At 42.7% G+C, this 10,910-nt stretch overlaps 1 protein-coding gene across 1 annotated transcript in view; it reads left to right on the plus strand.

Moving 5' to 3' along the window:
• abcc12 (ATP-binding cassette, sub-family C (CFTR/MRP), member 12) overlaps nt 1-10,582 on the plus strand; it is a 32,494-nt gene extending 21,912 nt beyond the window's left edge. The window contains exons 16-31 of the mRNA XM_079348420.1: nt 1,213-1,347; nt 1,534-1,630; nt 2,290-2,340; nt 2,465-2,557; nt 3,288-3,391; nt 3,536-3,703; nt 3,820-4,046; nt 4,196-4,333; nt 4,415-4,604; nt 4,694-4,783; nt 4,970-5,159; nt 6,938-7,097; nt 7,202-7,280; nt 7,458-7,571; nt 9,801-9,965; nt 10,039-10,582. Coding sequence (XP_079204546.1) covers nt 1,213-1,347; nt 1,534-1,630; nt 2,290-2,340; nt 2,465-2,557; nt 3,288-3,391; nt 3,536-3,703; nt 3,820-4,046; nt 4,196-4,333; nt 4,415-4,604; nt 4,694-4,783; nt 4,970-5,159; nt 6,938-7,097; nt 7,202-7,280; nt 7,458-7,571; nt 9,801-9,965; nt 10,039-10,131 — 2,094 coding nt within the window. The 3' untranslated portion in view covers nt 10,132-10,582. The remainder of the gene's footprint in view (nt 1-1,212; nt 1,348-1,533; nt 1,631-2,289; nt 2,341-2,464; nt 2,558-3,287; nt 3,392-3,535; nt 3,704-3,819; nt 4,047-4,195; nt 4,334-4,414; nt 4,605-4,693; nt 4,784-4,969; nt 5,160-6,937; nt 7,098-7,201; nt 7,281-7,457; nt 7,572-9,800; nt 9,966-10,038) is intronic.
• Nucleotides 10,583-10,910: the final 328 nt, after the last annotated feature.

Raw genomic sequence — 10,910 nt, forward strand, 5'->3', positions numbered from 1 at the left:
AACATTCTTCTATACTGAGGTGATCAAAAACACATTATTTTTTTAAAGAAAATTCAAAGCTGGACAAAGGCCTTGTGAGTAAAAATATTCTGTATATTCAATTATGACAGTCGTATACAAATGCACTCAAACACACATACTTGATATAGATGCCCAATCAGTGGCAGTCCATCCTCATCAACAGTCCCGAGGAACCTAAGAGAGCTCAGGAGCTCCCAGAAAAAGGAGAGGTTAGAATATAAAGATAGAGACAAGCAGTAATAAGATATGAAAGCTGGGAGAGAAAGAGGGAGAGAGAGATAAGAGATCCTGGTGCCAGTTCCCCCGGTAGTCTAGGCCTATAGCAGCATAACTATGAGCTGGTCCTAAGCCAGCCCTAACTATAAGATTTATCAAAAAGAAAAGTTTTAAGTCTATTCTTAAAAGTACCTAGTGTGTCTGCCTCCCGGACCCCGACTGGTAGACGATTCCAAAGGAGCGGTGCCTGATAACTAAAGGCTCTACCTCCCATAGTACTTTTAGAGACTATAGGCACCACGAGCAGGCCTGCATTCTGGGAACGTAATGTTCTTGATGGATAGTACGGTACAATTAACTCTTTAAGATACAATGGTGCCTGACCGTTTAGAGCTTTGTAGGTGAGAAGAAGGATTTTAAATTCTATTCTAGATTTTATAGGGAGCCAATGGAGAGAAGCCAATACAGGAGTAATGTGGTCCCTTTTCCTAGTTCTAGTCAGAACACGAGCTGCAGCGTTTTGGACGAGTTGAAGGGTCTTTAGAGATTTACCATAGCACCCTGCTAAAATAGAATTACAGTAATCCAACCTGGAGGTAACAAATGCATAAACTAATTTTTCAGCATCATTTTGTGACAGGATCTGCCTGATCTTAGAGATATTACCAAGGTGAAATGTTTAATTTAGGAATCAATGGACATATCCTGATCAAACAGAACTCCTAGATTCTTAACTGTGGTACTAGAGGCTACGCTAATACTACTAAGGGCCGTAGAGCTGAGTATCGTCTGCATAGCAATGAAAGTTTATGGAGTTTCTCATTATATTACCTGGAGGAAGCATATATAATGTAAATAGAATCGGCCCAAGCACTGGATGCATGTCCAGGTGATGGTGTGGAGCTGTGGTCGCTAAGCACTGGGCTGGTTTGAAATGCTTTTATTGACACAGTTGTCATGATTTCTCTCTGTCAGTATCTGGAGTTTTGTGATGACATTTTGGTTCTGGAGGATGGCAAGGTGCTGGAAGCCGGAGACCACCAGGCCCTGGTGAAAGTCAACGGACGCTACGCTCAACTCATCAGCAACTACCAGATAGAACAGTCCACAGTAAGAGTGAACAGAGCTCTGCTCCTCTCATCGTGTCTTTACATGCTGTTTAATCTACTGTCACCAGTCGTCTGATTGTCTTATAACTCAACCCTTAGGAAGGACTTTCTGTAACACTAAGATATTTAGTTGTTTCCAACGTGTCCGGACTCTGTGTGTCACTGACTTCTTGTTGATCCTTTACAGACTCAGACAGACAATGAAGAAGTCTCAGCCCAAGATGTCGCCCAGTTGAAGGAAATTGAACTGAGAGATCGTGCAGACAGTGGGATACTAAACCCCGGTATGGTGACATCAGATGGATTACATGAGTGACTTTGTGATTTCTTGATTCAACATAAAAAAAAGTTTTTGAAAATATAATCTAGATTTTCTATGGTCGTCTGCAGGGGCATTACTAATTTTTAAGGACAGGGGGGACTTAGCCCCCAAGAGATGCACAGGATGTGACCGAACGTAGCGTGCGAACACAAAATTTCACAAACTGCTAACAAAGACTGAGAAATTATTTATTATTATTATTTCAGTCTGTTTTTTTTATATAGGACAAGAACAACAAACACAGGTTTGCACAGCAACAGTACGTTGAAGTATTAACAACAAAGTACACATTTTTTACATAACATGGCTCCAATATTGAGGTAAGCTGTAATTTGGTGTGGGCCCACTTAATTTTGTCCTGTACAGTGAAGACTGTGACAGACAGACAGACAGACAGACAGACAGACAGACAGACAGACAGACAGACAGACAGACAGACAGACAGACAGACAGACAGACAGACAGACAGACAGACAGACAGACAGACAGACAGACAGACAGACAGACAGACAGACAGACAGACAGACAGACATGAACGTCTGTCATAGTCATACATGCCAATAACCAAAGCTTTAGTCCAGCAGTGATTCTCTTTCACTTGGATACTGTGCTTCCTTTCAGGCTTTGACATGTCAGACGAGAGGGATTATGGGTCAACAGCTGATCACATTTGTAAGTCTTCAATGTCAAAGTATCGCTAAGACATAATTACTGTTTTAGATGTTGCTCATTTAATTGGTCTGTGAATCTGTTGAATTTCTTCATGGTTCTAAGAAATCCTTGTCTCCTGTTCAAGCTGCTGCCGGTGATCAGCTGGTGAGTGAAGAGTCTTCCTCAGAAGGAGCTGTGTCCTGGAGAGTCTACCGGGAGTACTGCAAGGCAGCTGGAGGTCTGAGAAACGCACATGCATGCATGCATGCACACATACATGGTCCAGGGCACTCTTGAAAAAGAGATTTTTAATCTCAATGAGTTTCTCGTCCTCGTTAAATAAAATAAAAATACATACACATGCAGAAACATACACATACAAACATACACATGCACAAACACATACATTCACGAACAAACATAAATATACACACACACCTACATTCACTAACAAAAATACATACAAACATATACATAAAAACATATACACGCATAAACACACATACACTAACACACACATACAGTACATACACACAAACATGCACATACAAATATATACACACACAAACACACATACATACAAACATACACGCTCAAACACACACACACTAAGACACACATATATACAAATATATACACACAAACACACACACACTAACACACATACATACATACAAACATATGCACGCTAAAACACACACACTAACACACACATACATACGAACATGTACACGCACAAACACACACACTAACACACACACATACAAACATATACACGCTCAAACACACACACACACTAACACACACATATATACAAATATATACACACAAACACACACACACACTAACACACACATACATACACTAACACACACACACACTAACGCACAAACATGATCAAACATGATTGCACTGATCACATGTACACTCTCTGGTCAATGAATAGAAGTGTTTCTGTGTCACTGCAGGCTACTTCGCCACTTTGGTCGCAGTGATGAACATCGTGCTGCTGGTGGGATCGACGGCCTTCAGTAACTGGTGGCTAAGCTACTGGCTTGGGAATGGGAACGGGGTGAGGACTGTTCCTGTTATGAGCCAGTTATGAGTCTTTATTTCCTCGCACACACACAAATGGGTTTCATTTTATTCTTCATTATTCCTCATGGTCGTCGTCTTGTCTAACATTAATAATGGATCTGTTGGTTTTTCTCATTAGACTTCTAGTGAAGCGGACATCTCACTAAACCCAGACCTGCACTTCTACCAAATCATTTACGGGGTGATGGTTGTCGTCATGGTGTTACTTGCACTGACAAAGTGCTTCTTTTACACTCGGGCCACCATGAGTGCTGCCTGCAAATTCCATGACACCATGTTTAAAAAGGTACCATGGCCCGACTGATCTCCAGCGACCAAACAAATCCACTGTTCACAAAAAGTGGAAACCTGTGATTCTTTAACAAGTGTGGACATCTAACTAATTGCTGTTTTTCTCCTCAGATCATCGCCAGTCCCATGAGTTTTTTTGACACGACACCGACTGGTCGTATCATTAACCGTTTCTCTAAAGATCAAGAGGAGGTGGACACAGTTCTTCCTCTTCACATGGACCCTTTCATTCAGTTTACTCTGATGGTCACCTTTACCATTATTATCATCTCTACCGTGTTCCCAGCCATGCTTGTGGCTGTCGTTGTTATGGGAGCTGTGTTTACGCTCATCCTTTTGTGAGTTCAAAACTTTTAACACTACAAGTGGCTTAAAATAAACAAACACCAGAACAGTCAACTCGAAATAATCCTTTCAGGCTCAGTCACCATTAGAGACAATCAGAGCCCTCCTGTGCCAATAGATATGTGTTATGATTCCTCTGCAGTGTGTTCCAGAGGAGTATTCGTCAGATGAAAAAGATGGAAAATATTAGTCGCTCTCCTTGCATCTCTATGACAACCTCCACCCTGCAGGGCCTCAGCACCATCCACGCCTACAACATAAGAGACAGCCACATTAAACAGTAAGATAGCAGAGATCTTCAACATGTCTTCCTTTTCATTTCTGACAATTTATTATCTGTATCATGTCCATCATGTTGTAGATTTAAGACACTAAACGACCTGAACTCCAACCATTATCTACTGTTTCACTCTGGCACACGCTGGCTTTCTTTCTGGCTGGACTTCATGGCGTCCGCCATGACGTTTTTAGTGGCTCTGTTCATTGTGCTCAGTGGGGATGAGCTCATAAGTCCTTCAATGAAAGGCTTGGCCTTGTCCTACACCATACAGGTAAACTTGCACAAACTCAATGAGCATATGGTTTATCTCCTAAAAGACAGAACATACAGGACAAAACCAAATCTGTCGTTGTGATCCAGTTAACAGGCATGCTTCAGTTCGTAGTGAGGCAGGCGACAGAGGTGGAGGCGAGGTTCAACTCAGTGGAACGGCTGATGGAATACAGCAATGTAAGACTCGGGTCTTCTTCACCAAACAGCAAAACCCTCACTTTAACCCCTCACTCTGACTTTAACCCCTCACTCTAACTTTAACCCTTCTCTGACTTTTACCCCTCTCTGACTTTAACCCCTCACCTTAACATTAACCCCTCTCTGACCCCTCACTCTAAAACACATTATCATTATGTTTAACAGGATTGTATTTCTGAGGCACCCAGACACATAAAGGGGGCTCAGATCCCAGACGACTGGCCAAAGAGCGGCGCCATCACCTTCCAGGGCTATAACATGAGGTACAGGGAGAATACACCCATCGTCCTCAGCGATCTCAATTTCCCAATCCGAGCTGGAGAGAAGTTAGGCATCGTGGGAAGGACAGGATCTGGTAAACATGTCTTTTTTGTGCTTTTTATCAAAAGAGTTTAGTAGAACTGCATTTTTAACAGCAATACCAATCTGCAGGGTTTTTACAGTCTGTAGGGTTTTTACATGAATGTCAATCAGCAGGGTTTTTACTTACTCCAACACTTGTGTTAAAAAGGCCAGCTCAAGTTGGACTGTCCCAAACCTCCCCTACAACAGTGGTAGGTTCCGGCTCCGTAGTGTCTGTCAGTGTTTCTTGTAATATGACATTTAGCTTCTAGTGATAAGGATAATTTCTGACACATAGAAGTGTGTACATTTTATTTTCTCTATGGTGATAATGACTTATTTTCGTTGTTTTCTGAAGATCTTTTCTTATTGATCTCATTTCTCCAGAGTTCTTAAAGCACAACACAAACACAGACTCTGGATTAACTGACCTCATTAGTGTGGGAAACAGCAGCATGGCATGTTGTGGTCTGGCCTATTGCAGATATCAGACTGCTTTTCTTTTTCCAGATCAATTATCTGTTATTCTGTTGACACCAGTGTTGAGTGTGTCTCAAGATAATAATACTAGTTTTAAACATGGTGAATATACAAAAAAAATGTCATGCATGTCGGAGAAAAAAACCTCTATAGCGTGGCCTTTTGGGAAAATAAAAAAGGGGAACACCGAGACATCATGATGGTGCGCTGTGGCCATAGCTTCATTCATGCTGTGCTTTCATTCACATTCAGGCTCGTCCAAAATGGCGGCAAAGTTGCGGAACAAAAAAAGAAGAAGAAAAATCACAAGTGGTGATGAAGGGCCTTTTAAGGGTTTTTAAGTCACCTTGTGCGTGCTGGTTTTCGTAGAGTAGGGATAGAAGAGACTCAGGGTCAAATTGAACAAACCAGAAGGTTTAATAAAGCAAAGAAATACAATGAACCCTCAAGGGTTCATGGGAGTTCGCCCAACCAGTCCACATGTGCTTTGTGGATCTGGAGAAGGCGTTCGACCGTGTCCCTTGTGGCGCCCTGTGGGGGGTGCTCCATGAGTATGGGGTTCGGGGCCCTTTGCTAAGGACGGTCGTTCCTGGTGCGCGTCAGACCTGCCCTTTGTCACCGGTTCTGTTCATTACTTTTATGGACAAAATTTCTAGGTGCAGCAGGAGCCGGAGGGTGTCCAGTATGGGGTCTCTGCTTTTTGCGGATGATGTGGTCTTGTTGGCTTAATTGAACCCGGACCTTCAGCGCACACTGGGGTGGTTCACTACTGAGTGTGAAGCGGCTGGGATGAGGATCAGCACCTCTAAATCTTAAGGCCATGGTTCTCGACCGGAAAAAGGTGGCTTGCCCTCTCCGGGTCGGTGGGGAGTCCTTGCCTCAGGTGGAGGAGTTGTGAAACAATGAGACTGATGATGGATACAAAGCCAAATCTGGAGGCAAGTGTCTGAATTTATGAAAGGAGAAAGAGGCCATGCATTGGCGTAATGGTAACCTGGACTGTAGGCTGCTCTGAGGATGAAGAGTTGATGAGTTGATATTAATATTAGTCTGAGAAGAATCTGCATAATGGCTTGGGAATGAGGACAGCCTTGTTGCTGCTGTGTTCTCGGAGTGTAGAAGTATGGAGTATGCTGTGATGATGATCTTGTAGAGCTTAGATGGAGTATAAATTTGGAGTCTGTAGTCTCCCACTAATACTTGTGCGTGCAGTTATCCTGCTTTCTGTTCAAACTCTGGACTGCACCTGTTGTATTAAGATACCCAGACTTTCTGCAGAAAAACTAACCTCTGTAAACTTGTTTTCTATAGGGAAGTCTTCTTTAGGCGTGGCTCTATTCAGGCTTGTGGAGCCGTCAGCAGGAACCATCTTGATAGATGGAGTGGACATCATGTACATTGGTTTAGAGGATCTGCGCAGTAAATTATCAATCATCCCCCAAGATCCTGTACTGTTTATTGGCACAGTCAGGTAACTGAAGCTACATTAACCCTCCAGAGCTTTGCACACACACACACACACACACACACACAGACTTATTCAGTCACTAAAATAAAGAGTGCGTTTTCCTCCAGGTACAACCTCGACCCCTTCAATAACTACACAGACGAGGAGATCTGGGCAGTGCTGCAGAAGACCTACATGAAGGATTCAGTATGTAACAGTATAATATCAGAAAAACAGTGCTGTAGTACAAGCTATACGCAGGTATACAGTGTTATATTTCACTTCTGATGTCACATATGTGTGATGGATGGACCTGGTGTGGTGTGAAAACTACGAAAAACCTTCTTGTGGAGTGTCAAAATGAAAGAAACATTTCTTCTTCAGATCGCTCGACTGGAGGGGAAACTAGAGGCTCAGGTTCTGGAGAATGGAGAGAATTTCTCCGTTGGAGAAAGGCAGCTGATGTGTATGGCTCGAGCACTACTCCGCAACTCCAAGGTTTGTACTTGGATTCAATCAATCAATCTTTATTTGTATAGCGTCAATTCATAACAGGTGTTATCTCGAGACACTTTACAAACAGCAGGTAGAGGAGCTTACTGTTTGTCTGTTAACATTACTAAAGAGCAGGTAAGAAACAGACAAATTCAACCCTCTCTATATACACTCAACAAAAATATAAACGCAACACTTTTGTTTTTGCTCCCATTTGTCATGAGATGGACTCAAAGATCTAAAATTCATTCCAGATACACAATATTACCATTTCTCTCAAACATTGTTCATAAATCTGTCTAAATGTGTGATAGTGAGCACTTTTGCTTTGCTGAGACAATCCATCCCACCTCACAGGTGTGCCACATCAAGATGCTCATCAGACACCATGATTAGTGCATAGGTGTACCTTAGACTGTCCACAATAAAAGGCCACCCTGAAATGTGCAGTTTTTGCTTTATTGAGGGTCTGGGGACTCAGAACCAGTCAGTATCTGGTGTGACCACCATTTGCCTCATGCAGTGCAACACATCTTCTTCGCATAGAGTTTATCAGATTGTCAATTGTGGCCTGTGGAATGTTGGTCCACTCCTCTTCAATGGCTGTGCGAAGTTGCTGGATATTAGTGGGAACTGGTACGCGCTGTCGTATACGCCGGTCAAGCACATCCCAAACATGCTCAATGGGTGACATGTCCGGTGAGTATGCTGGCCATGCAAGAACTGGGACATTTTCAGCTTCCAAGAATTGTGTACAGATCCTTGCAACATGGGGCCGTGCATTATCTTGCTGAAACATGAGGTGATGTTCATGGATGTATGGCACAACAATGGGCCTCAGGATCTCATCACGGTATCTCTGTGCATTCAAAATGCCATCAATAAAATGCACCTGTGTTCTTCGTCCATAACAGATGCCTGCCCATACCATAACCCCACCACCACCATGGGCCACTCGATCCACAACATTGACATCAGCAAAGCGCTCACCCACACGACGCCACACACGCTGTCTGCCATCTGCCCTGAACAATGTAAACCGAGATTCATCCGTGAAGAGAACACCTCTCCAACGTGCCAGACGCCATCGAATGTGAGCATTTGCCCACTCAAGTCTGTTACGGCGACGATCTGGAGTCAGGTTAAGACCCCGATGAGGACGACGAGCATGCAGTTGAGCTTCCCTGAGACGGTTTCTGACAGTTTGTGCAGAAATTCTTTGGTTATGCAAACCAATTGTTTCAGCAGCTGTCTGAGTAGCTGGTCTCAGACGATCTTGGAGGTGAACCTGCTGGATGTGGAGGTCCTGGGCTGGTGTGGTTACACGTGGTCTGCGGTTGTGAGGCCGGTTGGATGTACTGCCATATTCTCTGAAACGCCTTTGGAGACGGCTTATGGTGGAGAAATGAACATTCAATGCCCGAGCAACAGATCTGGTTGACATTCCTGCTGTCAGCATGCCAATTGCACGCTCCCTCAATGCTTGCGCCATCTGTGGCATTTTGCTGTGAGACAAAACTGCACATTTCAGAGTGGCCTTTTATTGTGGACAGTCTAAGGTACACCTATGCACTAATCATGGTGTCTGATGAGCATCTTGATGTGGCACACCTGTGAGGTGGGATGGATTGTCTCAGCAAAGCAAAAGTGCTCACTATCACACATTTAGACAGATTTATGAACAATGTTTGAGAGAAATGGTAATATTGTGTATCTGGAATGAATTTTAGATCTTTGAGTCCATCTCATGACAAATGGGAGCAAAAACAAAAGTGTTGCGTTTATATTTTTGTTGAGTATATTTCGGTTTTCTGAGTTTCCTTTTTAACTGCCTCTGCAGACACATCGTTTCTGCAACTTTCTTCAGTGCTACAACACCAATAAAACTGCTCATGATTTCGAATCCCCTGTTTGGATTCCCTGCCTCCCCTTCTTGTGTTCATGGATGACCACTGTGTGGAATCATAACTCTGTTCTCAAACCATCACTTACAAAGTCTCTTGTCCTGTCCTACCATTCTTTGAGGCCATTTCATGAGCCTGATGAAGTCCACGAGCAGAAACAAGTTGGTCTAAAAAAGTTAATAAAATACGTTTTTATACTACTGTGTAAGTGTTGCTGGAGCTTTTTGACTTCTTCATTTGGAACAATTTACAAGCTACCCTGTGTCAACTAAGCTTTCCACCTTCCATGCCCATCTCTTAGACTCAATGTCTCTCCTGTTGTCATCAGATCATTCTCTTGGACGAGGCGACCGCATCCATCGATGCAGAGACGGATGCTTTGATCCAGAACACAATTAAAGAAGCCTTCCAGGACTGCACCATGCTCACCATCGCCCATCGCATCAACACTGTGATAGACGCAGATCGCATCCTGGTCATGGACAACGGGAAGGTAACAATAAAAGAGCAAATGATGCTGACATTTTAATGACCCTTAAACTGACTGTATTCATCGTGTCTGACAGGTGGCAGAGTTAGAGCATCCAGATGTGCTGAAACACAGACCAGACTCTTTGTTCTCCTCCCTCCTGAATGCTGCAAACACTGTTAACACCTGAAGCTCCCCAGTATACCACAAAATCACAAACCAAAGGATAACTCAGTCACAGCCTCTTTTTTGTAGCTACAGACTTACCTGTATGTTATATGACCCAGCTGCAGACGGAGAGATGTGCTGAAAAATTCATTGTTTCTGTAAATACATCAATTCTCTCTCCTGCCCGCTGATACACATTACATTATGTATATTTAAAAATTATATTATTAATTCATGTACAAGTGACTGTCTTCTGCCACGTTACAAACTGCATACACTACAACCCTCGAACCTTTAATTTTTCAACACTTTGTACAGAAAATGTGAATCACTGAACACAAACTGAGACATGTTGCTGCTGCCATAAAGGCAGGATTACAATGATGCCTTTGTGCTGCATGTTCCTCTTTTTCTTTGTCTTCCATAGTGTTTGGTTAGGGTTACGTTTTTAAAGAGATGGTTTGATAACACTGCTTATTCGGCTTTGAAGGGTTTATTTACAGTGGGTACAGAAAGTATTCAGACCCCTTTAAATGTGTCACTCTCTGTTTCATTTCAGCCATTTGCTAAAATCAAAAAAGTTAATTTTATGTGTCATTAATGTAGACTCAGCACCACATCTTGACAGAACAAAAACAGAAATGTAGACATTTTTTAAAATGTATTAAAAAAGAAAAACTGAAATAACACACAGTCACAAGTATTCAGACTCTTTGCTCAGTATTGAGAAGAAGCACCTTTTGAGCTCATACATCCAGGAGTCTTCTTGGGAATGATGCAACAAGTTTTTCACACCTAGAT

The sequence above is a fragment of the Symphodus melops genome (assembly GCF_947650265.1).
Source record: "Symphodus melops genome assembly, chromosome: 7".
Classification (NCBI taxonomy): domain Eukaryota; kingdom Metazoa; phylum Chordata; class Actinopteri; order Labriformes; family Labridae; genus Symphodus; species Symphodus melops.